The 16,476-nt window shown below is 38.8% G+C and overlaps 1 protein-coding gene across 2 annotated transcripts in view; it reads right to left on the reverse strand.

Annotated features, from left to right (window-relative positions):
* LOC140492083 (glutamine--fructose-6-phosphate aminotransferase [isomerizing] 2-like) overlaps positions 1-16,476 on the reverse strand; it is an 85,924-nt gene that overhangs the window by 44,363 nt on the left and 25,085 nt on the right. Inside the window, exons 2-6 of one of the 2 annotated variants that reach the window (XM_072590785.1) lie at positions 11,904-12,011; positions 9,110-9,214; positions 2,781-2,906; positions 637-695; positions 411-545 (exon numbers count right to left, since the gene is read on the reverse strand). In XM_072590785.1, coding sequence (XP_072446886.1) covers positions 411-545; positions 637-695; positions 2,781-2,906; positions 9,110-9,214; positions 11,904-12,011 — 533 coding nt within the window. Of the gene's footprint in view, positions 1-410; positions 546-636; positions 696-1,831; positions 1,962-2,780; positions 2,907-9,109; positions 9,215-11,903; positions 12,012-16,476 lie in introns of those variants that run through there. The other variant, XM_072590786.1, reaches the window with a different exon arrangement.

The following is a 16,476-nucleotide window of genomic DNA, read 5'->3' on the forward strand; positions in this document are numbered from 1 at the left end:
ATGGAAAAGCAGCATTCAAGAAGCACCTGAATGAATACATGAATAGGAAGAGAATAGAAAGTTATGGATCCTGTAAGTGAAGACAGTTTCAGTATGGAAGGGCAAAATGTGTCAACGTAGGCTTGGGGGGAGGAAGGCCCTGTTCTTGGGCTGTATTGTTGTTTGCCCTTTATTCTTCAGTCTTTTGCAATGTTAGTTGATTGGAATATCTGATAATAATCAAAATTATAAAATATTTTAAATTGCACATTTTGACTTTCCACCTTATAGGTGAATAGGTATACAAACAGTACTGAAGGGTACATAATCCAAAATATTCTGCTTGTTAAAAAATATGCATTTTCCATTCACCATTACTCTAAACATAACACTCAATGTTTTTCCTGGAAAAATAATTAGTAACAACTCACCAGCTGTTGAATAACTCGTTCTACCAAAGTAGAAAATCTAACATCTTCGCTTTCTCTGTTGTCATACATGTACTTTGTTAGTTTAGGAATCACCTCAGTATCTGTCTCAGATTCAAACTCAAAACCTTTACTCTCCTGTATTGGAAAAGACCATGTAGAATATATTAAGATGTATGCATTTTATTATCACATTAAAATTTGCTTATTTTATGACAATTTCTCTTACCAGACATTTTCTTAGGTCTTTGTAGTTTGTAATAATTCCATTATGAACTACCACAAATTCTAAAAATAAAAAAGTACTGTCAATCCAGAAATCACTCTGTCAAATCCATGTATGTACAAATTTTAACAAACATTTTTAAAACCCATCATTGCCACACCATACTGGTGAGTCAAAACATTAGGACATGAATCATGTCCTGTTTGCTCTGACCAGTGACTTCCTGATTTTGGTGATACCAAAGGAATGTTGACAACAGAGGCCTAGAAGGCTTATCCAACTTTAGATTTATTTCTTTATAGGGGTTCTATACCCATAAACTGAATAAGATCCCACATAAACTTCCTGGTCAGTTATGAACAAAGTAGACTATTTTATTTTGTTTTCTTAATTCATGGGATATGAACTTCATTGGCAAGGTCGGCATTTATTGGAGCAGCTCCATGCGGAATCTTTCAATGATGCTTACTTGTACGTTGAGCAACAAATCCACTGGTTAAATCGAGAAGCAACGTGGACCAGATTCTGTTACCCAAGCTGTATTTTGGACAAGCCTGCTCTGCCCATTTCCACCTAACATCCAATGGTATTACCATTATTTAATTACCCACCAACAAGATATTATCATCACTGATCAGAAGCTCAACTGGACCAGCCACCAACCCAGAACAGCAGCTGAACTCCTGCCTCACCAAAGCCTCACTGACACTTACAAGGCACAAGTTGGGAGTGCAATGGAATACTCTCTATATGCCTGGACATAAGTTGAAGCTCACAGCTCTATCCAAGACAAATAAGTACAGTTAATCAGAAACCCATTCACCATCTTAAATATTCATTTCCTCCATCAAGGGTATGACTTGACTGCAATGTGTACCAGGTATAAAGTGCTTCTCAACAACTCAACAAGTCTTCTTCAACAGCGCTTCTCAGATTCAATGTCTCTTCCACCAGGAAAGGCCGGGTCTGGAGAAGCGTGGGAATACCACTTCCTCAAAGTTTCTTTTAAGCCTCACCCCAGAACGAAACATATTGTTGTACCTTTATCATTTCTGGGTCAAAATCCAGGTCCTTGCTAAACAAATTGCTAACTTTCCCCAAATAGACTGTAGTGGCCAAGGCAGTAGTGTTTCACTGTCAACAAAATAATGCCACAAACAGCTGAAGAAAATAATCAGACAGGTAATAGAACACTGACCTTTATATCTAGAAGACTGGAACAAAAGGATGCAGAAGTTATGCTGCAGTTGCACAAAATCCAGGTTAGACCCCCACTTGGAATACTGTGAGCAGATCTTGGCACCACATCTTATGAATGATATATTGGCCTTGGAAGGAGTACAATGTAGGTTTACAAGAAAGATCCCAGGACTTCTCAGGTTAAGTTATGGGAAAAGAGACTATACAACTTATGCCTGTTTTCTCCAGAATTTAGAAGGCTAACGGGTGATCGATTGAAGGCATCAAGATGTTAACAGGAAAAAAACTTGGTCGATAAAGATAGTCTGAAGATTAGGGCCAGACCTTTCAGGAGAGATGCTATGAAGCACTTCTATATGCAGATGGTGATGAAAATTTGGAACTCTTTTCCACAAATGCAGCAGATGCCAGATTAGTTGTTAATTTTAAATCAGAGATAGATAGGTTTTTGCAATGCAAAGGTATTAAAGGTTATGGCCAAAGGCAGATATATTGTCTTATGACACAGATCAGCCATGATCTCATTGAATGGTGGAATGGGCTCAAGGGGCTGAATGGCCTACTCTTGTTCCTTTCTTCCTAAACAGGGCAAGTAGGAGTGGGCAATAAATGCAGACCTTGCTAGTGATGCCAACATCTGAGGAATTAATGCATTTTAAGAAGTGATGCTAATATCAAGTGAAAAAAGCCTTCTTAATTCATCACAGTGGTTTTCTTCACTTCATTTACATGAGATAACCTCTATCTAAACAAGTACTCGGCACACTTACCACACAACAGTAAGAAACAAAAAGCCTCTCAGTAGATATTATAGTAAATGATTAGCATTGTGTTTGGCTGTATTCCAATCATGTAGCGCACTGAAGTTCATAAATTACCTTTTTATTTAATCGGACTCGGACTATCTGTACTTCTCTCATCATCTTTAATGCATGAAAAGCACATACCATTGTTTTTGTCAGAGCGTTGGGGATGACTGTTCACCTCATTTGGAATCCCATGTGTTGCCCAGCGAGTGTGAGCAATCCCAAAGTGGACTTCAAATACTTTGTCAAAGTTCAGAAATGTTTGTTCTGAAAAAAATAATTGTTACATACCAAGTGCTGTATTTATGTGTCAACATAAATCACTGCACAATGTCAAAGTACAATTTTACAAATTAATTCAGTGTCACATTCCATGATATCTGTAAATTAGAAGGTACAAAGAAATATCTCAAACATTTTATGAAAATGTTGTTGTGCTAGTGTTTTATTTTTGGCTTAAGTACACTCCCATTCAACTGCAACAGGTATTTATGTTGCATCTTAAATATTGTAAAATATGAAGCAAAACACTTTACAGAAGTTTTCAAACTTCACACTGAGCCAGACATGCAGGTATCAGGAGTCTAACCAAAGTTTCATCAAAGTGGTAAGTTTCATGAAATGGCTTATAGAAAGAAAAAATGAAGACAGGAGTTGCTTAAGAAGGGAATTCCAAAAAGGTCCTAGATAGCTGAAGTTTGAACAATACAGTGACGAAAACTTAGGTATATGCAGGAGGCTAGAAGGGTCAAGAAGGATGGGGATGAGAAGTAATTTGAAAGATGACTCATTGTATTGTGTCTCTCCTGGTCAGGAGCTCCAAAATGGCAGCTTCAAAAATGACCTGTGTGTTTAATATTATTTTATGGGGTGAACAGGAAATTAGGTATTTCATGCAGTAATTGTTTTCCATCTTAAAGAGAATTTCCTCTGAAATTCTTACTCATAGAGACAGAATCACAGAGTCATACACAAGCATACTTCAGCACAGAAACAGACCCTCCTATCCAACTTGTCCAGGCCAACCAGGTTTCCCAAACAAAATTAGTCCCACCTCACCTGCATTTGGCCTATATCTCTCTAAATCTTCCGTACCTGTGCAAATGTCTTTTAAATGTTGCAACTCCTCCTGCATCTGGCACTTCCTCTGGCAGTTCATGCCACACACGAACCGCCCTCTGTATGAAACCTTTTTGCCCCTCAGGTTCCTTTGAAATTTTTCTCCTCTCACCTTGAAAATATGCTCCCTACTTTTGAACTCCCCCACGCGAGGGAAAAGACCTTTGTTATTCGCTCATCTATGCCCTTCATGATTTTCTAAACCTCCATAAGGTCACCCCTCAACTTCATGCACGCTAATGAAAAAGGTTGTAGCCTATCCAGCCCCTCCTATAACTCAAGCCCTCTAGTCCCTATAACATCCTGGTCAATCATTTTTGAACCTTCTCCAATTTAATAATATCCTTCCTATAGTAGGGTGGCTACATCTACACACAGTACTTCAAAAGTGGCCACTCCAGCATCACGTACAACCTTATCATGACATCCCAACTCCTTTACTCAGTGGTCTGAGCAATGACGTGGTGAGGTTGCCCCCTCCCATTTCATGCAGATAATGCCAAATCCGTGACTCATTTTGAAACAAAAATGCAGAATGTATTATTTCTTCAGCTTCATTCAGAGTTCTTGCAGGCTGTTAGAGGAAGCAGAGGGAAATTTTCTTTTCAAGAAGTTTCCATTTTGAATGTCATTATGATCCCATTGAAGGTAAAGACCTGCCTCTGATCTATGACCTGATTTAATATAAATAATAAAAGCATACACTTGATAAATACTTCAAATATTATCTCACCAGCTTGTTTGCTATTCAGTTAGTTTAGGACAAATGACTTTCTGACCTTTCAAATAAAAGATACCTTCACAGAAAACCCCATTTTCCTCTATTTCAGATTCTAAGTTTCCAAACAATACAAATGTACCATAATCCTACATCACAATATAAATAGCCTAAAAACTACTCAACTTAGCCACTTGGCAACAGATTCTAAACTCCTGTCCTGACACTGCAGACAATCTATTTGTAATATCAAGATTCAAGAGTGAATCTAGTTCTTAACTAATGACAACCTTAGAAGTGGTTTACACTTGCTTGGCATCTTCACAACATTCCAATTGAAACCGAAAAACAAATATCCAAAAAATCCAACACAATTTATTTCAAGAATTGAACGTGACTCAAAAATATATTTAAAATGTTACAACTTAGGTATATTAAAGACTAATTTTATTTTTTATATCATAAAGAATTATTTATATTCTTAAAAATCAAGAGGCAAAAACTCTGCTATATCAGTTGCAAGTGCTATCAAAAAATGTAAGAAGGAAATGAACAATCAAAAAAAACTACTGCTTTAAAAATTTGTGGTCAGATTCGAATGATATTTATTTGAATATGCAAAGCACTTCAACAAAAATAGAAGCATTAATAAAAAATAATATAATATTCTGTTGTACTATAAGAGACGTGACTTAGATTGGGAGGGGACTGGGATTTAATATTTCTAGTTATAAAACTTTAAAAGAGTTCAGGAAAATAGTGGTAAATGGTAATTATTCATAAAGCATACTGTCAAAGCAATATGTCCTACAAAGTTGCATTGAGACAGAATATGCGAGGATGCACAAGCAGGAAAGAAAGCAGCACGTGTAGCAGACCACTGTGTGAAGGTTAGAGGATAGAAAACTACAATGGGGAAATAATAGGCAATTTTAACCATTGCAAGAGGCATTAGAGTGTAGACAATGCGCTTGATCAATAAATACACTTTTTAGAATGCATTCTGGATTGTTTCCTTCGTTGGCCGATTTCTGGTTCAACTTGGAAATGAGTTTTATTTGAAGCAAAGCAACATACTGCTGAAAATAGAAGATGCTGGAGGAACTCAGCAGATCTGGCAGCATCTATTAAGAGCAAAACAGATTCTATGTTTCCAGTCCAATGCGACTCTTCTTCACTTCTGACCCTGCAACAGAAGCATTTTGTGTTTTTATTTGGGAATTTTATTTAATTATATTCTAGAAAATAAGGTGAGGCAAATAACTATTAGATTCAAGGAGCTGGAATGGAGAAAGCAAAGGTTCAGCAAGCTAAGAGCTAAAATTAAACTCATTGAGCAGAAAGCTTTGTATATAGGCTCAACAGGAGAAAATCCTCAGATATGATATACTCAAAATATGACATGAATATATTCATCTAATGAAATAGGGTTGCATCAAAGTGTGAACTGCCATGGATAAATAAAAGGATGATAAGTATAGTATTAAAGAAAAAACAGGAATGCAGAAAACAATAAGGCAGGTAGATAAAGTGGAAGGGCTGAAGGGAATGTGAATAAAATGAGCAGAAAACAAGAAAACAGCAACGGTTTTACCAAAAGTTAATAAAAAGTAAAGAATAGTGAAAGAAAGCTGTGATCATGCAAGAAGTAAAGTGCATGTCTAACTGTGGAGAAGGAAGGTATTGCAAATATCAAACCCATTTTCACATCATTGGAAGCAAGCCCGTCAATGCATAAAAGAAACATAAAAGATGCACAATGGCTGGAGATAATGTGAAAAAGGGAATTGGCTACAGAAAACAGAGCTCTAGAAGCAGATTTTTCCCAGCCTCTAAGTGACATAGGTACTAATGAAATTATTAGGAAATTACAGCAAAATGGAAAAAATAGATCCTTTGTGTCCAGATTTTAAAAAATTGATTTTCTACTTACAGTTTTAATGGCTAGATGAAAAGTTAGTTTACTTGCAAGTTAGCACCAAGGGGTGTTTTTGGAAAGGTCACATTCCCTCTATTAGATGATGGTGCATCTCTGGGCTCTTGTTTTCTTAGTACTCATCACTTTCTTAGCATTCACTCATCTTGCACTTAACTGGATGTTCACAATCTCTTGCCTTTTTGCACATTGCTGCTTCATTCAGAACTTCAAGGCTCATAGTGGCTCTGTCTTGTCTTGTCTTGCCTTTTTGTCCAGATAAAAAGCCAGGCAGCTTGCCTGCAATGAGCAGTCAAGGTATCATGCCATGTCAATGACACCTAAACCATATGCAGGTAACTTACATAGCAAACGCACTGAATGTGCCTCAAATAAAATGACCATGCTTCAGAGTCTAAGGGGAATAATCCTTATTCAAGTTGAAGGGGTGACTGTCAGTCAAGGGGGCCACTACAATTAGTCAAGGGCCTCCAATCTTTGGCTATAACTCAGTCAGGGGAACTCCACAGAAATCAGTCAGGATTCTGGTCAGTCATCAGTTGGGGCTTTCCTTCCAAGCCAGCCTGTTGGATATAGGTCACTGTCATTCCTGAGAACTTGTGCTGCAATGGGGAAGTCATGTGTTGCACTCGGAGGCAGCATGATGAGACGTCAATAGGATAATAACTGCAAAGGGAGAATCTCAACATAGAAAGGTGGGATACCTGGGGCGAGGCTGTGCTCATTGATGATCAAAACCACTATGATGGGGCACAGTGCATAACAGTGTTTGGCGAACTAAGCTGTTGGCCTGGGCTTAGGGAATAAAGTCCAAACTAAGTGTTCCACTGTAGAGTCTCCCCAACCTCAGACTGCCCTGAGAGAAAGGAAGAAGAAAACCTTACGAGGGCACATAGATAGCACGAGTGACACTTCATTGCAAATACAATGAAAATATATGCTCACTGTGTGAGTAAATGTCTGTCTCTCTGCAACCACTACATTAAAGGTACAGAGCTTAGTGATCCTTATTGCTATGTAAATTCCCATAGTCCAAGATGGAAAGTGAGCAGCTCCTGCACCATGGGCAGCCTATGGAAACTTAGTCGATGTTTACTATTTTGGTAACTAAGATGAACCTCTCCAGGTCACAAACCATCATTTGTATATCATAGCCATTATTAGCAATGATTCCTGATATTGCTTTGTGAAGTCAAGACTGCTTGAAGCCAGGACTTTGCTTGTACACAGTGGGTTAAAGCCCAAAGTTCACATAGCATATACTGCCCTCAGGTGTCTTTCAGCTGTACTATCTAGGTGTCTGTGTCATGCTGTTCCCCTCTGAAGAGCGTCACATCACTCAAAATGTAAGCCTTCTCCCTCACAGACTGAACAAAACACCAAAAGGCATGGCAAGACAAAGCAAAACAGAGATGCTGTGAGTAACAAAATAGTCACAAAGTGTGTTAGTGCGAAGAGATTGAGCAAGTAGCCCTGAGGTACACCCTGCGCCAATCCATGAGCTGGAAGCCTGTCCATGCAGCAATGTATCCTAGCAACAGCATTGCAATGAAAGATGCTGGTGCGCTCCAAGTTTAGCAATGACAGCCCGAAGTGTTCTGTAACTAGATCGGAGATGTGGCATGATGACACGATGACGGTGGTATCTGTCAGATGCCAATGTTTGTAGACGTGAGGATCTTATAGACATTGTCTATGCTGTCTGCCCTGAGAGGTTAGTGCATGATGTCCAAGGCAGAGGTATGGAGAAGCAAGGGGCAAGCTGGAGTGGCCAGGTAATCACTCTGATGTACATGCCAGAAATCGTCACCAACGCAAGAGATCCAATTTGCTGGAATTGGAAACTGCATATTAATGAGGCAAAATTAAATAGCAATGAGATGTTAATGCCTGCTAATATATGTAAATAGGCCTCATACAGCTCACTAGTGAGAATTTCAACACTTAGTTGGAAAATGGGGCTTTTGCTCTCGGTGTTGAGAAGTTCCATGGTGGAGAGGGTTAAGAAAGATTTACTAGGATGTTGGTGGGTATGGAAGGTTTGAGTTATAAAGAAAGGCCTGATAGGCTGGGAATTTTCTCACTAGAGCATAGGAGGTTGAGAGATTTATAAAATCATGAGTGTATTGATAGAGTTAAAGGTAGGTGTCTTTTCCCTAAGGTGGGGGATTTCAAGATTAGGCAGCATATTTTTAAGGTGAGAGGAGAGAGATTTTAAAAAAGTTATGAGGGGAAACAATTTTATGTAGAGGTTTGTTCGAGTGTGGAATATGGGCCAGAAGCAGGCAGGTGGGACCCGTTCAGTTTGGGATTATGCTTGACATGGACTGGCTGGACTGAGGGTCTATTTCCATGCTGTATGACTCTGTGGTCACCGCATGTGCATTTTCTAACTGACTCCCTATAGCCTATGTAATTCAGGAGTCTGGGAAGATTTCACCTCATGTGATTAAATTAATACTCAAGGTGAGTGAAAAGGAACTTCATTTTTACTTTTATTGATGTGATTAAAAAAATTCATACTTTTCAATAGCCTAAAAACACTAAAATATACCAAGTTAATCTAATAAAGAATGTTCATTGTAATATATTTTATGTGACTCATTGTCTGCAGAAATGAAGGATATACAAATGTCAAAGTACCAAAGACTAAATTAATTGTTGTGAATCTAGAATTTATAGATCTTGATCACTTACTATAAATCTCATCAGCCAGGGCCTTCACTTTGCCTTTGCTTCGAAAGAGACAGATATAGCCACCATTTTTATGATCTTTTTCATTATCTTCATCAACTGCTATTCCTGTTGATTAAAGCAGCAGTTATTCAAAAGTGAAAGAATATATCAAATTTTATTGAATAAAGTAATGTGTGCATTTGTTTAGGCTGGTTGGGCTTGAGGGATCAATGCTATGGTCTAATACAGGTGGGAAGAGAAGCCAGGAATTGTAAAACATTGTGGAGCACTGTCCAAATAATTTCAAATATCAACAATTTATCAACTCACCCTCAATTAAAAATCCTTTATGAAATAGCACAGCATCTATTAGTAATGGATTTGTATGCTATAAGCCTTAAATCTACACCTCCTGACTCAGAGGTATGACTGACAAGTAAATTTTATGTACTCAATCCAGCTGTCTATGCAGTGATTGTAATGAGGTCTGCCAGATGAACCTCAAAGAGTATGAATTCCCTAATTGAGACTGTTAATCTAGTCCAAACAGGGAGTCATGGCGAACAGATAAGAACAGGAGTGTCAGAGGTTCTGTTCACTCTGAGAGCTGATTCTGAGGAAGCTGGATCAGTGTCAAGGACTTTCCATGTGTAAATAAAGGGTGATTTGGTGATGAGATTCCAGCCTCTGTGGAGTTACTTCAGTCTGCAGATTTAAACATTGCACTTCCTATCCACTAATCGCTCCCATACTTGCTAACTTAAGCCTATCATATTAACTATACATTTCTCATCCTTGGTTTCAAATCCCACCATTATTTCTTAGTGTCCATTTCAGCAATTTCTCAAGCTTTTAACTTTTCTAAACACTGATTCTGATCCTTTATTCAATTTTCCACCTTTAATCCATCATTCATGCTTAGCCACCTCAGCCCTAAAACCTCTGGAATTCTCCAAAACCCTCCACTCAATATTTCTAAAAACTACTGAAAATCAATTTCTTTGGCCAAGCTTTAAGTTAACCCAGTTACCTCTCTCCAAATTGCAGGGTCTGCTCTTCTATTCTCATAAAATATTCTCCACTAACAGCACGATGGTAAATTATTGTTCTTGCATCGCATTTGATCTTTTTAGCCTGCTTCCCTACCCACCTATACATTTACAAAGGTTCTGACATCATTTGCTACCATACTGAATTGATCTTTTTCTAGCCCAACTATGAAGTAGCTCCAATTATAAAGAGGCACTACATTTCCATAACCCATCAGGATCATTTTTGCTCTAGTGGACTAGATAGAAAGGTAAGACAATTGATGAACAGTAGCAGACACCTAAGGAGATATTCAATTCCTCCCAACTAAAATCTACTCCTAATCAAACCCTTATTGAACCATATAGTCCATTGGTGTTTATAAACCAGAATTTTGACCCAGTGACACTAATTTCCAAGTTAGGATGGTGAGTACCATGGGTGGGAACTTGCATGTGGTGGTGTTCCCAAGTACCTGCTATCCTCACCCTTCTTGGTGGTTGTGGTCATTGGTTTGGAAGAGGCTGCATAAAGAGCTTTAGAAAATTTCAGTCTGAAATAAGGATAAACTTCTACAGATAAAGTTTGTGAACCTTTTACATTCTCTCACAGTGCTGTAGAAACTTAAACATTGAGAACATTTGCCTCATAGATTGACAAATTTTTAAATACTAAGGGAATTAAAGGATATTGGGAAAGTCTGGAAGGTCTAGCTAAGGTAGAAGATCATCCATTATCTCACTGAAAGGCAGAGCAGACTCAACACATTGCCTATTTCTGCTCCTGTTTCTGATGTTCTAGTCTGTGTATGCTTGAGAATGATGGTTTTCCTGCACCTTTGTTGTTAATTTTTATATGCTTCATCTCTGTAAAATTCTCCACTCAATGAATGAGTGAATTGATATGCCAACGTTTCTATGCTCTCCCCAGATGCTCCCTGACACGCTGAAATTATACATTATTTGTCATATATGGATCATGTCATTCCTAATGTAAGTAGTTACAATATGAAATGCAACACATTCGCCAGAATAGTGAATTTACCATATTCCAATTGCTAATGAGGACTAAAACTAAAAACAAGTTCTGGTTTTGAGTAAGGTTGGCCCCCAGCCATTCAGGCTGCTGTTATTTTCCCAAAAAAAAACCAAGGCCCCAAAGGTGTTTACTTTATTGGATTTGGAGTAGAGTGCTCAGCACTTCTGTCTCAACCTTTCTTCATAAAAAGTACAAAGACAACATACACCTCTTCAAGCTACAGTATCGTCACAGGATTTAAAGAGATGTAGGCCAAATTCTGGCAAATGAGACTAGATCAGTTTAGGATATCTGTCCAGCATGAATGAGTTGGACCAAAAGGTCTGTTTCCACATAACTCGACGACTATGACTATGAGGGGCAACGTTTTCACATAGAGGGTAGTTTGCAAGTGGAATAAACTGCCAGAGGAAGTGGTAGATGCACGTACAGTTACAACATTTAAAAGGCATTTGGACATGAAGTCAAAATAATGTATAGGAAAGATTTAGAGGTATATGGCCAAAATGCAGGCAAATGAGACTAGTTTAGTTTGGGGATCTTGGTCAGCATGGATGGGTTGGACCGAAGGATCTATTTCCATGCTGTACGACTCTACTTATGTTAGTTTATAGCTGATGCTGGTGAATTGGCCACTCAGTCAATTCTCCTCCTTATTTAGGAAATAAAATTTATTTTATAGGAACAAGATGCAGAGTTCAAAAGATTATAGTCAAAGCTGCATGAAAACTGCATTTTGAATATTTACCCGCTGAATCATATCCTCTGTACTCAAGTCTCTGTAAACCTTTGATTAAGATTTCAAAGGCCGCCTTCCGAGTGCGAGGGACTCTGTAGTTCAAATATGCAAAGATTCCTGCAAAATACAATGTTTTAATTTAATGATTTACCCAATACAGGAAACATTTAACAAAATCATTTATACTTCTCTAAGTACTTCTCTTAACCAGCAAACAGAGAGCAAAACCAAGTGGCAGAACTTTACCAGCCCTGAGCGACATAGTAGGACAGTTGAGAACGCATGAAGTGAAAGGAAAAATAAGATTCTCAATGTCAAGACAAGAAAGTTAACTTTTCTATCCAAGCTTTTAATGGCTGGATGAGAATCTCATAAGTAAATAGTGAGGACCCTTTATACAAATATCAATATCTCATTAACATTTAATCTTAACCTCAATAACTTGTAAGGTGTTATTTTCTCAAGCAGAGGACAGAAACTAAATGCGGACCATTCCTGACGTGAAGGTCTGAGCGATTATCTGGCAGCAGAAGGTATCTTCTCCAGACCTAATCTTGACCATTATTACACAACACTTCAAGGCAGATTCATGGGCAGCAACTGCCCTCAACTACAGAGGCTGATGTGAGCCAAGCACTAGCCTCACCATATTATCAAGACAAATTTCCAACTCACTTACAATACATTTCACCGTTTCAATACCTGGAGTTTAATCACACCTTCAATTACAATGTTGATACCCCAATTTGTGTATGAGGACAGTCAGCTCCTGCTTTGGAACACGGTGTATCTCTGGACTCTTCACTTGTGCTCTTAGTACTCAAATCACTTTCCATTTAGTTGGATGATTACAATTAAGCAGCAGGCTAATTTTGCTGGTGGCCAGGCAGCCTGTCATGTTTCCTAGCAAAGAACACTCAAAGAGGTAGACATGTTGTTCTATGGCACCATGCTATCTCAATGCCAAGCCTGCATTGTGTGCCAACAGCTCAAAGGGTATAGTCCCCAGTCAGCTGAAAAGGACTTCTCATCATTTAAAGGATCCTGCCAAGGGTAGTCATGGGCATTATCCAATGTCAGTGCTGGGTCTTGGCCACAATCAGTCAGCCTCTAGGGACATTCAGGTTCAATTGTTCCATATCATTACAGTCCAAAGAGTAGGCTACAGTTCAGTACATGTTCAGTGCAAGCAGTCTGAGGAATTGGGACTGTCGAGTCAGTCATGGAGCTACACCGGTCACTCATCAGTCCAGGCTGTTCTTACAGAGTTAGTCGAGGTGTTGGCATCAGGTGTCCGGACAGGAGCGACAACTCAGTGAGAATCAAGGCAAGTTATCAAGGACTACTGCTCTGGTAACAAAGTTGGGGAGGTCAATGTAGGCATTAGATTCAGCATAATGGCATGCAGGATCAATAGCTTTGAAGGGGGACAACTCAATTTGTAAGGGTGGAGTGTTGGAGAGCATAGGTAAATCATGGAGGCAATCCAAGAATCATGATGGTTGGCATAATTAAGGCTTGGAAGTCTGAGGGTAAAACAGGTAAATGAAAACTTAAATAAAAGAGAAGGGTGGGAACATTTGAAAGATTGGTGTTGATGGACAGACAAGGAGTGCAAGGTAGAAAGGAATATGAAGATTTGGAAATAATCCCTCAGATGGACAAGCTGAACCTGCAATTCACTCTGCAATTCGAATTGTAAATGCAGAATAAAATGAAAAATTGCTACCACCACACCTGGAGTGGACAGAGTGTTTCTTTATTGGCATGGAGAGCAAGCTCAGCATATGAATGATGTGGAGGCTTTCAAGGGGCAATTGCATTATTGAAACATTTACATTTTACAGGTTAAAGACATCTGTAATCACAGAATTCTGCATGTGAGTTCCATGCAGTGACCAGCTATGCCAAACGCAAGTCCTGGGCACGAGCAATTCTGATCATGTCATTGGTCATTACAAGTTAATCATAGTTATCTCTGTGAAACAGTTGTAATCACAGGTAACTTCTACAGTCTCACCTATAGGGCACAATTCATAATGACAATCGAAAGTTTCATTTGCTGCACAGCGTTTGGGAGATTATTTCTCTGACCTTGAACTATTATGCTCTTATGTGCAATACGCAAGGGAGGCAAAGTCTCATAAATCATAATGCATTTAATCTCCTACTATATTTAAGTAAATGGGTTGTAGTGCACTCATTGGAATAGAGTCTATTTGAAAGGTCCATGTATTGGCATCCCATTGCCTTCCTTGTCAAAGTCCTTCATATTCCACTAGATCATGGACTATGGTAAACTTTCACATGTGTATGCTGTGATTGCTGACTGCTCACATTATTAAAAAATTGTTTTGCTTTTGATATTTCCCATTAAGCCCCCAAATGAAGAGGTCACAGCAGATGATCCCCTTAGAATGTGGAGAAGGTACAGGAAGTTTATTGTCCTCAATGCCAATTACTCCAGATCAGGGAGGTGCATTGTCACTGTCAAATAGAATGTCCTGTGATACCATTACAGAGCTGTGCAATCTTTTGGAGAAGGACCTGAAGGGATGGATGGATGGCTATTCTATCCAGATGGTCATCAAAGGTGACAGGTGCCTAAACTCGTATATGTGACTGCTGCTTTCAAGGACCACTGGAGAAAAAATGTGGCATCTTCAACCCTCAAATATATGAAGGTTGCTATTGATGCAATTTATGCAAAATCACACTATTTAATTTCATTTCCCCTTGACGAGGTCAGGACAGGAGTTTGAGCAGTAGGCTTTGTCAACATAGCTAGCATCCCCTAGGTCCAGGGCATGTTGAGTGTATACATATCACATTATGAGCATCATAACGCATCAACAGAAAAGGGTTCAGGTTTGGTCAATGTACAACTTATCCATGATCATTAATTCCCCAAGCTCCCTGAAAATTGCCATGTTGCTAATTCTTGATAATTACCAGATTTTTACCTTAAGGAGTGAATGAAGAAGCAGTGACAGGATCAGACAGAGTCAGCACGGATTTATGAAAGGGAGATCATGCTTGACAAATCTTCTGAAATTTTTCGAGAATGTAACTAGTAGAATTGGAAAGCCAGTGGATGTGGTTTACTTGGACTTTCGGAAAGCTCCAATTAGGTCCTACATAAGAGACTGACATGTAAAATCTGAAGAAGATGGGACTGCGATAGTTTACTGATATGGTTCCAGAAAGGAAACAAAGAGTTGGAAAAAATGGGTATTTTTCCAAGCGGCAGCCAGTGACCTGTGGAGTACTGCAGGGATCAGTGCTTGGATTGATATAAATGATTTAGTTGAGAGAATATATTTCCAAGTTTGCAGATGACACAAAGCTAGCTGGGATGTTGAACAGTGTGGAGGATGCACAAATGCTTCAGTACGGTTTGGACTAGATGAATGATTGAACAAATGTATGACAGGGTAGTGTGTGTGTGGAATGAGCTGCCAGAGGAAGTGGTGGAGGTTGGTACAATGACAACATTTAAAAACATCTGGATGGGTATATGAATACGATGGGTTTAGAGGTATGTGGGCCAAATGCTGGCAAATAGAACTAGATTTATTTAGGATATCTACTTGGCATGGATGAGTTGGACCTAAGAGTATGTTCCTGTGCTGTACAACTCGATGACTAATTAAAAAGAAATGAAATATGATGGGGATAAATGTGAGGATTAAAAACAGATTATTAGGCAGATTATTACCTGAATGGAAATAAATTTGGAAAGGGTGGGTGTGTGCAAAGAGACCCAGGTCAATCGCTGAAAGTAAGCATGCGGATACAGCAGGCAGTGAAGAAAGCAAAGTGGTACATTGGCCATCATTACAAGAAGATTTGCATATTGGAAGAGGGATGTCTTCCTGCAATTGGACAGGGCCTTAGTGAGACCACACCTGGAATATTATGTGTAAATGGGATCTCCTCATTTGAGGAACATTGTTCTGAATATGGAATGACAAAGGTTTACCAGGTTGATTTCTGGGAATGGCAGAATTGAAGAAGGTATGAATTAGTTTATTATATTCACTGGAGTTAAGAAAAATGAAACTCATAGAAATCTACAAAGTTCTAACAGGACTAGATAGGGTAAATACAAGAAGGATGTTCCCAATGACTAGGAAGTCCAGAACCAGGGTCATTGTTTAAGAATATGGGGGAGGCAATTTATCACTGAGATGAGGGAAGATTTCTTCACTGAACAGCAGGCAAAGGAGAACTGTGTCAATATTGAAGAGCTGGGAGAGTGCTTGTATTCTTCTAACGAGGAAGATGAGCATGTTGAGCATTTGAAATATAACCTTCACCATTACAGAGCAGAAAAATACAGATGCAAGAAATCTCACAGGATTTCTTTGACCCCCACTTCCAACAGATGGGAGGTGGGCACAATGTTCATTCATTGACAGTAAATTTGTTGGTGCTTGAAGACAAGTAGGCCTTGCAATGGTAGCTTTTTACATATGTTCTTTCTCCTTTATCCTGCAGTTTAATAAAAGTTACCATTTACAACTGGTTGAATATTTTCAACATGTCCCTGTAGTTGTGTTCTTTCAGCAGTTGTTCAGAC

The sequence above is a fragment of the Chiloscyllium punctatum genome, chromosome 20 (genome assembly GCF_047496795.1).
Source record: "Chiloscyllium punctatum isolate Juve2018m chromosome 20, sChiPun1.3, whole genome shotgun sequence".
In the NCBI taxonomy this organism is placed as follows: domain Eukaryota; kingdom Metazoa; phylum Chordata; class Chondrichthyes; order Orectolobiformes; family Hemiscylliidae; genus Chiloscyllium; species Chiloscyllium punctatum.